At 37.6% G+C, this 13,422-nt stretch overlaps 1 protein-coding gene across 3 annotated transcripts in view; it reads left to right on the top strand.

Moving 5' to 3' along the window:
* Positions 1-13,422, top strand: part of GRM3 (glutamate metabotropic receptor 3) — a 210,744-nt gene that overhangs the window by 184,685 nt on the left and 12,637 nt on the right. For all 3 annotated transcript variants that reach the window (XM_011364359.1, XM_011364344.1, XM_011364352.2), the window contains 2 exons: positions 921-1,987; positions 13,237-13,411. In XM_011364359.1, the coding sequence (XP_011362661.1) occupies positions 921-1,987; positions 13,237-13,411 (1,242 nt within the window). The remainder of the gene's footprint in view (positions 1-920; positions 1,988-13,236; positions 13,412-13,422) is intronic.

Raw genomic sequence — 13,422 nt, 5'->3', positions numbered from 1 at the left:
CCAGAGTAGGTGGCATAAAAATTGGTGATCAGAATGGCAGCTGACATTGGCAAGCGAAACATGATAAGCAGCAGCTAGAAGAAACATAGATGCTTAGAAAGTTACAGCTTAGGAACTCACAAATAGCTAGAGGAAAAGGACACAGTTGATAACAGGTCATTTAGCTGAGGGCTACTGATACTTTATAATTAAGACAATCTTTAAAGCATAGTTACATATCTTCTTCATACTGTTGGTGCCTTAAGAATATCCAGGTTCTATGTGTTTATGTGAATAGGAACATGCTACATATAGACCCATGCAAACATATAGTCAGAATAAATGTACTACAAAAAATGAAGGTATAAGGGTTTGAAGAATGATGAGTGGGCTTTCATTTGTCCCCTGCTTTATCATCTGAACTATTTAAAAGAAGCATAGCATACATTTATCATGAAAATTTTTTTCTTCATTTTGAAGGAGAAAAATTCTATTAATTGTATCTTTTTATGAAAATATTTAGTAGCTGTACATAAATATGTAATAAGGATGAGATAGAAAGTTTTGTCCAATTCCTATTGTGACTATTTTGAGAAATGAATATTTACACACCACACAGAACCAACCACGTGTTCACCAGTTCCTATTACATACCAAGCTCCCCTGAAAGCAGGCACTGTATTGCGCTCATGATTACCACTGGCAGTTGGCACATAAGAGGCACTCAGGAATGTTAGGTGAATGAGTTTATGAATACATGAATACTCTAGTAGTTTTTAATGTGTGAATTCAATGGTAATTGATAAATTATTTTGGCCTCGGAATCCCTATTCCTCATTATTTCAGTTTTGCTAAGGGTATGACATAAAGTAATTGAACACACCTAAGACACCTAAACAGTGTTCTTTTTTTCCCCCTTTCTTTCACTTTACATGTCACAGCGCCATTCAACCCAAATAAAGGTGCAGATAGCATTGTCAAGTTTGACACTTTTGGAGATGGAATGGGACGATACAACGTGTTCAATTTCCAGTATGTGGGTGGCAAGTATTCCTACTTGAAGGTTGGTCACTGGGCAGAAACCTTATCACTAGATGTCGACTCTATCCACTGGTCCCGGAACACAATCCCCACCTCCCAGTGCAGTGACCCCTGTGCCCCCAATGAAATGAAGAATATGCAGCCGGGGGATGTCTGCTGCTGGATCTGCATCCCCTGCGAGTCCTACGAATACCTGGTTGATGAGTTTACCTGTATGGATTGCGGCCTTGGGCAGTGGCCCACTGCAGACCTTTCTGGCTGCTTTGACCTTCCTGAAGACTACATCAAATGGGAAGATGCCTGGGCAATCGGTCCAGTCACCATTGCCTGCCTGGGTTTTGCATGTACATGCATGGTTGTGACCGTTTTTATCAAGCACAACAACACACCCTTGGTCAAAGCATCAGGTCGGGAGCTCTGCTACATCTTGTTGTTTGGGGTTGGCCTGTCATATTGCATGACATTCTTCTTCATTGCCAAGCCATCACCATTCATCTGCGCATTGCGCCGACTGGGACTGGGGACCTCCTTTGCTATCTGTTACTCAGCCCTGCTGACCAAAACAAACTGCATCGCTCGCATCTTCAATGGGGTAAAGAATGGCGCTCAGAGGCCAAAATTCATCAGCCCAAGTTCTCAGGTTTTCATCTGCCTGGGTCTGATACTGGTGCAAATTGTGGTGGTGTCTGTGTGGCTCATCCTGGAGGCTCCAGGCACCAGGCGTTACACCCTCCCAGAGAAGCGGGAAACAGTTATCTTAAAATGCAATGTCAAAGATTCCAGCATGTTGATCTCACTTACCTACGATGTGATCCTGGTGATCTTATGCACTGTGTATGCCTTCAAAACGCGGAAGTGCCCAGAAAATTTCAACGAAGCCAAGTTCATTGGTTTTACCATGTACACCACATGCATCATCTGGTTGGCCTTCCTCCCTATATTTTATGTGACATCAAGTGACTATAGAGTAAGTATTTGAATGGTTTCTTCTTTTCCTTTTATCTTGTCAATGTTTTGTTAAGTAGGATTCAAAATATATTCCTTTTATTTCATCTCAGCAATTAGGCAGGTAACTATAAATGCCATGATGAACTGCCATATTATATGTGGAAATTAATTCACTATGTTTAAAAGCATTTAATTAGTGCCTACTATGTGCAAAGCATTGTGCAAGGCACAGAGAGGAAGATAAATGTAAATGCATGGTCATTCAAGCAATTTATAAGCTAGTGGGAGAATATGTAATACACACTCACACACGCTTCTAAAACTTTTAATTACATTTAGAAAGTGAATGACAAGAAAATAAGACTTGAACCACTAAATGCCAAATGAGAGTACTTCAAATTAGACACAAGAGGACCTGGCTACTACAGATCGATCTATAAATTAAGATAGACTTACAACATTAAGCCGGGATCGGTTTAAAGATCTAAAAACTTTCATTCGAGCTTCAAATAAGCATCACTTTTCTAAGACAGATAAAATACAATGTTAATTTGTTACACTTTTTCTACAATTAGTCCCTGTAGATATAAGGTATATATATATAATCCTTGAACTAGTCATAACTTTTGTTGTACATATCCAAGTAATCTAATTAAGTCATTATTCATAGAGTCTTTAGTAAAATATAGCTCAAATTTCTGGGCTTCAGTATAATTACCATCTCTTCTGAAAGAAAAGTTCATGATTCCATCATAATTTCTCAAATCGTTGAAACCATTCATCAGTTACTTTTGCATTTATACTTCTGATTTTAATACTTTACAATGAACAAGTATAAGAATTTCTTTCTCTTGAGGCAATTGGTTTTTATTCTCTATAGTTCATAAACTGTCACAGTTGAAAGTTTTCCAGAAGTATAATGGTTTCTTTGTTATATCATGATTGCACAAAATGAAGTGCCTCTATAGGCTGTGATAGTCCCCAGATCTTCTGTTTATCAGCAATTCTTACATTACCCAAATCTTGAATATTGCAGCTCAAAAAAATACAAAGCTATTTATTTATTTTTAAATGTTATTTTATTATCAGTTTCAAGTATATAGTACATTGGTTAGACATTTATATAGTTTATAAGACGATCCCTCTAATTGCTTTCTCTCCTCTGGCTTTCCACCTAGCCATTAACTTACAGACTGCGTTCCCTATGCCATGTTCCTCATCTCCATGACCATCTATCAACTACTAATTTGTACTTCTTTAACCCTTCACCCCTTTCTCCCAGTCCCCCAAATCCCCTCCCCTCTGGCCATCACCAGATTGTCTTCTATATTTGTGAGTCTGTTTTTGATTAGTTTGTGCTTTTTGTTCCTTAGATTCTACATGTAAGTGAAATCATATGGTATTTATCTTTCTCTGTTTGATTTATTTCACTCAGCATAAGTGAAGGTCCATCCATGTTGTTGCAAATGGTAGGATTTCATTTTTTTTTAATGGCTGAGTAATATTCCATATGAACCATAACTTCTTTATCTAATTGTCTGTTGATGGGCATTTAGGTTGCTTCCATATCTGGCTATTGTAAATTATGCCGCCATCAACATAGGAATGCATAGATCTTTATGAATTATTGTTTTGGTTTTCTTTGGATAAATACCCAGAAGTTCGATTGCTGGGTCAAAAGGTATATCCATTTTTAATTTTTTGAGAAACCTCTAGACTGTTTTCCATAGTGGCTGTACCAGTTGTCAATCTCACCAAGAGTATATGAGGGTTCCCTTTCTCCACATCCTCGCCAATACTTGTTCTTTGATTTATTGATGATAGCCATTCTGACAGGTGTCAAGTGATATCTCATTGTGGTTTTAATTTGCATTTCCCTGATGACTAGTGATTTTGAGCATCTTTTCATATGTCTATTGGCCATCTGTATTTCCTCTTTGAAGAAATATCTGTTCAGGTCTTCTGCACATGTTTTAATTGGATTATTTGTTTTTGTTGTTGAGTTGTATGAGTTCTTTATATATTTTGGATATTAACCTCTTATCAGATGTATCATAAGCAAATATCTTCTCCCATTCAGTCGTCTTTTTGTTTTGTTGATGGTTTCCTAAGATAAAGCTTTTTAAAGCATGGGATCAAGAGACTAGCAATACTTAATGTATCTAGTCTATTAAATTATTCACAACCATGTGACTAAAACCTATGGACTACATTAAAGGAAAAGCAAGAAAAATAAAGCATATAAGTTCAGTGTTGGAAGAATGGTCAGGTTTTCTAAGACTACCTATAAAAATACTTGAAAATCTGTCAGAAAACATCAGAACTGAATCAGCGAAAAGTCGGATTATATGAAACTTTGATTTAAGTTTGAAGCTTTAGAGCATGGGGATTAAAATGGAGAATCGTAGTTAATGTATTTTCATGTCCACATTTTTATCTTTTTCCTTATGGACACATTCATTCCTATAGATTTGTAAGGATTTTTTTTTTAAGTTCTTAGGAAGCCATCCTTAGCAGACATGATTTGGCATATTGAGACTGCAAAATAGTTTTTCAATGTTAATTATTTTATCCTTATTACATTATATATGAAACTATTCATTCTCAAAAAAGCTAATTAAAAAAAATAGAGCAGAAAATACTACTGAGAATAAATGAATAGCATTATAAAAATTTGACTGTATTGCATGAATTAGCATTTATTTCTAAAACACAAAAATGACTCCTTTTTTCCTTTACTATGATAGCAATGTAGTAGATGAACTGACTAAATAGAATTAGCTGAAGATATGTGATACTTCATCACATGGCAGAAGTCATGAGGCAAATGGGGCAGAAATTGTAGAGTTGAGGGTTTTAAGGTCCATGTTAATTAAGGCATCTAATCACAGTGAGATCATCTGAGGCCTTAGCAAATAACACCAATTCTAAATTTGTAAAAGGAATGAAAAAGTAGACTGGAGCCTCCAACACAGTGGTTTTCAAAGTGGACTGCACATTGAATCAACCGGGTAGCTTTGAAAAAAATATTAATACCTGGGGCACAGCCCCAGAGATTCTGATATAGGTAGCCTGATCTGTGACCTAGACATCAGGACTTTTCAAAGTTCCCCAAGTGACTCTAATTTGCAGCCAAGATTGAAAACCACCACTCTAAGGAACCACATGTCCTTCTTGTTGCACAGATATCTTTAGTTTGGCCTACACCATTTTGAAATTCAATTTGTCAAATTAGAAAATTGAGAAATTTTACATAAATATCCAGATTCTTGGCTTCTCTTGTCAGAGTAAAGCATGTGGACTCAAATTCCTACATGCAACAGTTAGCTGGACCTGAATAGGGGGTGTGCCTCTAGACAGGACACCCTCACTTCTGTTGCCCACACTCCCACCAATCCCTGAATTCTTACACTTAGCTCCCTTCACTTATGAATCTGCATGGACCCTATAAGCATTAGAACTTGAGACCTTTGTTCTAGGAATTCCAAAACAAGACTAAGATTTAAAATTTCGGAGAGGCAAATCATGTGGCTCTGATAGAATCAGCAGCATTAGATAAGTGCCCAATCATTTAAAGGTAACTAGAAGGAATTTAGGCATCAAACAGCTAACAGGGTTTATGACTTAGTACTTTGCCACCCATTATGAGTTACAAATAAATATAAAGCATGATTCCAGTCTTCAAAAATCTTATATCCCAGCTGGGAAGAAAAATAACAAGCATGAATGAATTCAAAATTAACACATGAGTGTTTATACTTAAATTGGATATAGATCCTTAAATGCCGATGGGTTTGAAAGAACAGTTGGATCAGTAAGAGTTTGGTCTTCCCAGGAATATTCCTTGAAGAGGTAGTATTTCTCCCTGTACCTTGATGAGAAAGTACAATTTAAATAATTAGAGAATATAGGGCATATAGGGAATATTCTTAAGGCAAGACAGAAATGTACCAAATAGAATGCAGTTAAGATGGGTCTTATTCAAATGGAAGATGAGATGGGGAGGTCTAGTGAGAAACTATTGGAAATCAGCAACTTGGTCAGATTTTATCAGGCAGAGGAATTCATTTAAATAGTTTTTAAGGGCTTTGAGGTCTTGCAATTTTTTAACTTTTCTTGTTTTCTTTTGGTTGGTTGTCTGCTCAGGCAAAAAGTGGCACGATGAAAGGTGTGAGGGAAAGAAAGGAACTAACCTTTCCTGATCAGCTCTTGAGACCTTACTCTGCTAGATGCTTTGCATACATGAGCTCACTGATCCTCATTTGCACCCTGGAAAGCAAATTTTATTATCCACTGGGAAGATAAGTAAACAGATTCAGAGGATAATTAACTTCCCAGGTGGCAAGTTTTTCAGATCCAAATGCATGCCTTTTATATCACACTACAAACTTACTTATCCTTTATATAGAGGCTGGATTTGAAAGAGTAGAGCCTTAGAACAACCATAACTAATTGAAGCTATTACAGGCATCCAGGACAAAGCAAACAGGAACTTGAGTAAGAATCTAAAAACCAAAGGATCTTTGAGAAATATCCAGGGCATTTTCTTCTATATTACAACAAAACTATCCCAGATAGTATAGAATCAAACACTGAGTCATTGGGGATCCAATACATAGTTTAAATGGGGGAGTGGGGGGATTAGACCATGTTTCAGTGGAAAGTCAAACATAAGGGAATTAATTAATAGTAATTATTGTGTTTTGTTTAGTCATGTCCTGCAAATATATTTGAGCATTTACTGTATTGTATTGATTCTATTTTTCAATTACAGTTGACATTCAATATTATATTAGTTTGAGGTATACAGCATAGTTGTTAGACATTTATATAACTTACAAAGTGATCCCTCCAATAATGTATTTGAGCACTTATTGTAGGCCTTGGAGACACAGCTATCAACAAAGACAAGTCTCTCCTTTTTTAATCTTCAGTGTAATAAGTAAGGAGTAAGGGAAAGATAGAGATGGAGAGTAAATAATGAAGAAATGAAAATGCAGCATAACTCACATGGTGGTAAGTGCTATGATGGAAGGAAAGGGTGGTTATGTTACTGCAAATCTCCTCAAAATTTAATGTGTATACAACTCACCTGGAGATCAAAGATTCTGATTCAGTAAGAAGGGATGGGACCTAAAATTCTAGATTTCTAGCAAGCTCCCAGGTGATGGAGATGCTGCTAGACAAAGGATCATCTTTCGAGTATCAAGATACTGGATTGTTATCGGGGTGGGGTAAGGTGAAACACTGCCTTCAATAGACAGAAACTTCAGAGGTGATTCTGTAATTTTGAGAAGGTTAAAATACAGAGAAATTCTGATTTTCTTATGTTGACTATTTTGAAGATTTTTAAAAAATATATCGAACCTTAAATTCTTTAAAATGTTTGTCATCCCATGTTAGTGCCTATTTCATAATACTCCACTAAAGGATGGGAAAGAGCCAGGCATGGGAATTCTATGTGCTAGACAGAAGAAATCGCAAGTACAAACACATCTACACAAAAATGTCTTAAACAAGAAAGATATATATGGCTACAGTTTAATGAGTAAATGGAAGAGTGATTTTTATATGAGAGGTAGGCAGGGGAGCTAGTTGGTTGATGTAGGACTTTATAGGCTATAGCTGAAAGTACAGATTTTAATCTATATGAAAAAAGATATCATTGGAAAATTTTAAGCAGAGGAGTTTAATGATCACATTTTATGATCTTTCATTTAAAAAGAAATAATAAAGCTTCTAAGACACTATGAAAATATGACAAAAAGCAAAGGCAGAAGTGAAGAAACCGGTTAAGCAGCTATGGTAGATGTTCCAGGCAGAGCCAATGGTGGCCACAGCCAATGGTAGGATGTTAACAATGGAGAGAAAACCATTCAAGAACTGTGAAGTGTTTTTACCCATTTTGCAGTCTAACAAGTTAGCCTGCCACAGTTTCAGGGATGCTGGTAGAAAACTGATTCACAGACAAAAGACTATCACTCACAGCCATTGCTGTAGCCAGAGTGTCAACATTTATGTAGGTTCCCCAAGTCCCAATTTCCACTAGGCAATGCAAAGTGGGCTAGGTGACACCTGCATAATCAGTTATCAGAACAGGACCAGTATTACTAACTTTTCTTTTTGCCTTAAGATTGATGACATCACAGTACAGCACTGTTACTGATCCTGTCCTCCTTTAAAATGTTGATACTATGTTCATCATAGATTTTTAGTATAAAGTTTTATTTTTAAAAAAATTGTAATAAAATATTATTTGTCTTGATTAATGAGTTTTGGGTGCCCCCTTAAATTTGCATTCTAGTCCTAGCCCTGCCTTCTCCCTATCAGGTCTGGGTAGACTGATAACTTGGTTGTTTGTAATGAACAGAGCATAAAATTTTGAGCTCTTCCCTCCTTGAATTTTCCCAGCATACTGGGTCTGGTGCATATGGACTTCCGCCAGCCTTGGGGATGATGAGACCTTGATCCTATCCTTTTAAGCATCTTTCTCCTTAAAGCAGCTAAAATCAGCATAGAGCGTAAAAAGGAATCAGGCAGCATGGAGGGAGAGAGTGGCCCCGGGCCATCGAGCAAGGCACAGGGGCTTTAAGTTTTAAGCAGCAGCTACTCATGACTTAAGGAAACAAAGGTCCAATGTTTCTGAGCACCCAGAATTGTAAGTTAGATGGCGAAATCACCATTAATGTCACTATTCATTTTGATTTTAGGGGGCCCCTTGATGCAAAAACCAGAGCCAAACAGCTTTCTGCTTGGGCACATGCACTTCTAACTCTGCCTTGACTTGCATAGAAGCAACTTTTTAAAAGGAGTTCATCTTAATCCAAGGCATTTGCTGTTTCATCATGATAACATCTTTTAGGGTCTTGCCTAGTTTTAATATAAGAGCTAGAGAAGTTTTCCAGTGCTGCAGTTGATTGCAAGAATTTATCTAGATTGCTCTGCATCAGTTTCTCATTCTTTAGTACAGCACCTTTACCAGCATTTAAACTGAACCCGCGTCAGTAAGAGCCCAAATACTAGTTAGTTCTCCACCTATAGTTTCTCAGAGCATATTCTATCTCAGAGAAATCTCACAGGGAACACCGAAGCTCCTTTTTTTGCAGCTAGGTTCTACTGCAAAAACTGAGACCTTGTCATCTTGGAATGGATCTAAATTTGGCATTAGAGACATCAGCAGGGGATAAGCCTTAAGAGAGCCCAGTTGTCATTCTTCCTTGATAAGCATTGTACACCTTGCCCTCTCATCTCCCAAAAGCACCAGCCAAAGTTCAAATAATTCACCTGGTTTCTGCCTTCTCTGAAGGTCCCTCTTTTCATGCTCAGTGTAGGTGCTTATCTCTGCAACTTTTATGTGAAAGGCAGCACAACTTTCTGTCTACCCAGGACAAATTTTAGTACTAGTTATAACTGGGCAGACCTGAATCAGATTGGGGAAGAATTCACCCCACCCTACTCTCATCTCCAGAGAAAAGTTAACAGCAATATAGCACCAGTCCAATAGTTCTATCTGAACCTGCTTCTTATTACTCAGCCTGTGGCCCCCTCCCCAAATATAGTGTGGCCCTCTTGTCCATGCATACATCCTTTGCTTTGATAAATTCTTAGATTAAAGGACTATCTCCTCATTAGTGTACAATAACGTGGAGCTTATTGCTCAATTGGCCATATGACTCCGTCATCATGTTTGCTACTGATTCTCCTGGACGTCTCTCAAATCCAGTCCATCAGGCTCTTATACTCCCTCTTTGAAAAAGCCATTCTGGTCTCATTGCCAAAATTATTAAAGACTGCAGAGTCTGGGATTCAACTATACTTACAAGGAAACATGTTAGCCTGCCACAGTTTTGTTGATGCTGACAAAAAAGACTTTATGACTCAAAGCAATAGCAATAGCCAGTGTCAGTCAACATTGGCTCTGGTTCCCTGAGCTCCACTTTCCACAGGCTATACAAAGTGGGTCCGGTGACTGCTGCACAGTCAGGTATTGCATCACACGGGAGGAACTGTGAGATTAAGGAACCTGAGTCTTTTATAATGGTTGCTATTCTGGCCCTTTGCTTCACAGGTAGTGAAAGGCAGTCAGAGCTTCTGCTTGAAAGACAAGTAGAACAAGAAAACAGAGAATTATGTCCCAAAAAAAGCAACAGAAGTTGCTGTTGGATTGGATGTGTGGGTGTAAGAGAAATGGCAAAATCAAGGATGACTCCCAGGTTTTTGGCTTGTACTTTGGCATTTGGTATCACTCAAATGGAAACACTTCAGGGGAGGTATCGAGTTTTGCTTACATATTAATTCTGATATGCCCATTACATATCCAAAACAATATGCCCAGATAGCAGTTGAATATATAAGTCTGAATGCCCAAAAGATAGGTTAGAGCTAGTAATAAATATCTTAACATCATCAATATAAGAGGTACTTAAGCCATGGAACTCAATGAGATGGTAAAAAGAAGAGAGTCCAAAACTGAGGTCTGGGACACTATAGCACTTAAAATTCAGGTAGAAGAGGAAAAGTCAGCAAAGACAGCTAAGAGAAGGAGCAGTCAGTGAGGGGAGGATGTGTCCAGGAAGTCCAAAAGGAGGATGTGATTAACCATGTCAAATGCTACTAGGAGTTTAGGGAAGATGAAAACAGCAGCATGGACTGGTCGTGTACAAAGAGAGAAAACAAAGCATTATATACAAATACAGACTTTTAATAGGGTAACTTATTGAAGGAACTGGACAGCTGAAACTATGAGGCTGATACTTGGGCTTTCTAAAAAAATTAAAAGTGGTCAGATTTAAAACAAGTATAGTGAATTATATGCTGCATAAACGATGACCAAATGCAATTTTAGTTCTTCCTCCCATTGTCCCTTTAGTTTTAGTGAGAATAATCATCTCCTATCCCATGAATTTTTGTGCTCTTAGGTAACATAAGGTCCTACAATAATTTTTAATGTAAAATAGTCTTTATTGGTATTTTAAATGCCTAATCCTATGTAATTATCAAATTCGATTCTTGACTTAGCATTAATTCCCAATTTCTCCTGAGGTCTGGCTTGCCTCCGGCTGAGAGCCTGCAGTGACCAACTTCTTTCTCCTGTTCACACTCCGCAGTCTACCAGTTGCTATCTCCCTCTTAGGCCTGGTTAAAGAGTAATAAGAAAGAAGTAAGACAGTTCTCATATGGCTGGATGTCTTTATGATCTCTGAGTCCACAGTGGTTAAAGACACATTCTCAGAATACATGGAAGATGATTTAAGGGTGTTTTCACTGGCCCTTTTCTTCTGCAGATCCTTGCATGAGTTGGCTGGCAAGTCTCTATTCTGAGTTCTTTCTTGTGGCTCCACACTCAGTCCCAGGACATCAAACTACATATGTACGCCTCCGACCTCTTTCTGTGAAGGACTCCAGGCTCCTCCACATGAAACCAAGACTGTCTGTGGGAGCTCTTTATAGTGTGGCCCTCTTGTCCATGCATACCACTCATATATCCTTTGCTGTGATAAATTCTTAGATTAAAGGACTATCTCAACACAGCAGCAAGTCTCTGTGCTCTGCTAAAAAAGTAATTAGCCTTTCTCACCTCTTAGATTTCTAAGACAAGAATCAGGCTCCAAGCCAAGACATCCTCCTCTTTCAGAAAAACCACAAACCTTCTGTTAATGGCCATGTTGAAGCATTCCTCTCTAGGAATGTGAGGAGATAGGCACAACCCCCTCTAAGGAGTGGAGGGTATAGAACTCACAGCACAGCTTTTTCCAAGATATTCTCTCATAAAAGCTTCTCCTCTTCTTGTAAAGTTTTGAAATGTGTAAGGAGTTTCAAAGTTATAGAAATGTTTTTAGATGAGATTTCCTTGAAAGTTTGCACATTTGAACTTGTCTCACCTTCACTACGATCTGATATCTCTCATATATTGACTCCACAGTCAAAACTGAGGCAGGGGGAGTATAGTTCTCATATCATATTATACATATATGTAAAAAAAAATTATATCAGTAATTGGACTCACTACAAATAACACAGGAATGATGTGTCGAGGCTTCCACATCATGGAGTTAGATAGTAGTTGACAAAAGGGAAAGGAGGTTGCAACTTAGGGCCAAGTCGGAGGGCACAAGAGCCTTTAACACTGAGGATGGATTGTGTTTTCAGCATTTAAAGTAAAACCAGACTCTGAAGAATTATATTACAAGTGGGACCTGAATTTTTTACTGAAAACAGAATGAAGCCTTCTGAAGTTCTATGACTTCTCTAGTTAATGGTTCGGTCTTCAGCTTTCCTTGATTAGAGAAGAAAGTTAAACACTTTAGGGCATGAGTAATTATGCTATGGGTAATAGCATTGCCTAGGGAAAAAAGGAAAAAGAAATCTAAAATTACTCTAGGATTTACCATAGCTACTCTGAGTAAAAATTTATAGAAGGAATAATTAATTTCCATTTTTCAGTACTGAAAGTGATAAAATATGTAGAATCTAATTTAGGATTTTCCAGAAAATCTATGGGAGCTGAAGCCAGGATAAATGAAATGAGAGACGATGAAGAGTGAGAGCAAGAGAATGAAAAGAAGAGATGATAAAACTTAGTGGTAAGGTATATTTTCAGGGGAAGCAAAGAGGAAGAAAGTGAAAATTCTCTTGTCAAGATGAGTATATAGAAGCCTAGATAACAAAAAAGATCGAATAGTGAGTACCTGATGTATCAAAATTTTAGAGAGATGCCAATGAAGTAATTAAAAGAGAAGGTACCCCAGAAAATAGTTGATAGTGTCCCTAAACATTGACTAGAAAAACAATAGCTGATGCAGAGCTCCCAGAAAGAGTTAGAAATAGAAAACTGTAAAAAGCTTAAATTTGTTCATAATGTAGTGAACCTTAATAAACAAGCCAAGCTGATTGACTGAAACCATCTGTAATATGATCACTTCATCACTGAATATTGATATTGTACTATTTAAGATGCTGAATTCAGTGAGTCTGAAGAAATATATTTATACAAATATAAAGAAAAAAAACAAAACAAAACAAGAAAATCAAAGCTTTCAGGAGTACCCAACACAAATAGTGTTTGCTTACAAATCCTAAGCAATGTTTCTCCATGAACATCTCAAATTCAGAGGATCCAATATAATTATTGTATTGGTTTGTCTATAATAAGGACAGAACTGTGGAGATTTGGGGTTTTTTAGTTTTGTCCTTTTTCAGTGCTCTCTTTAGTTAGCCACTTGGTTAAATTTATAGCCAGACACTTAACTGGGCAACTTTTTCTTACAGGTTCAGACGACAACCATGTGCATCTCTGTTAGCCTGAGCGGCTTCGTGGTCCTGGGATGTTTATTTGCACCTAAGGTGCACATCATCCTGTTCCAACCCCAGAAGAATGTGGTCACACACAGACTGCACCTTAACAGGTTCAGTGTCAGTGGAACTGGGACCATGTATTCTCAGTGTAAGTATGAA

The sequence above is a fragment of the Pteropus vampyrus genome, unplaced genomic scaffold (assembly GCF_000151845.1).
Source record: "Pteropus vampyrus isolate Shadow unplaced genomic scaffold, Pvam_2.0 Scaffold4, whole genome shotgun sequence".
Taxonomy (NCBI): Eukaryota; Metazoa; Chordata; class Mammalia; order Chiroptera; family Pteropodidae; genus Pteropus; species Pteropus vampyrus.
This window is presented reverse-complemented; position numbering and strand designations above follow the sequence as displayed.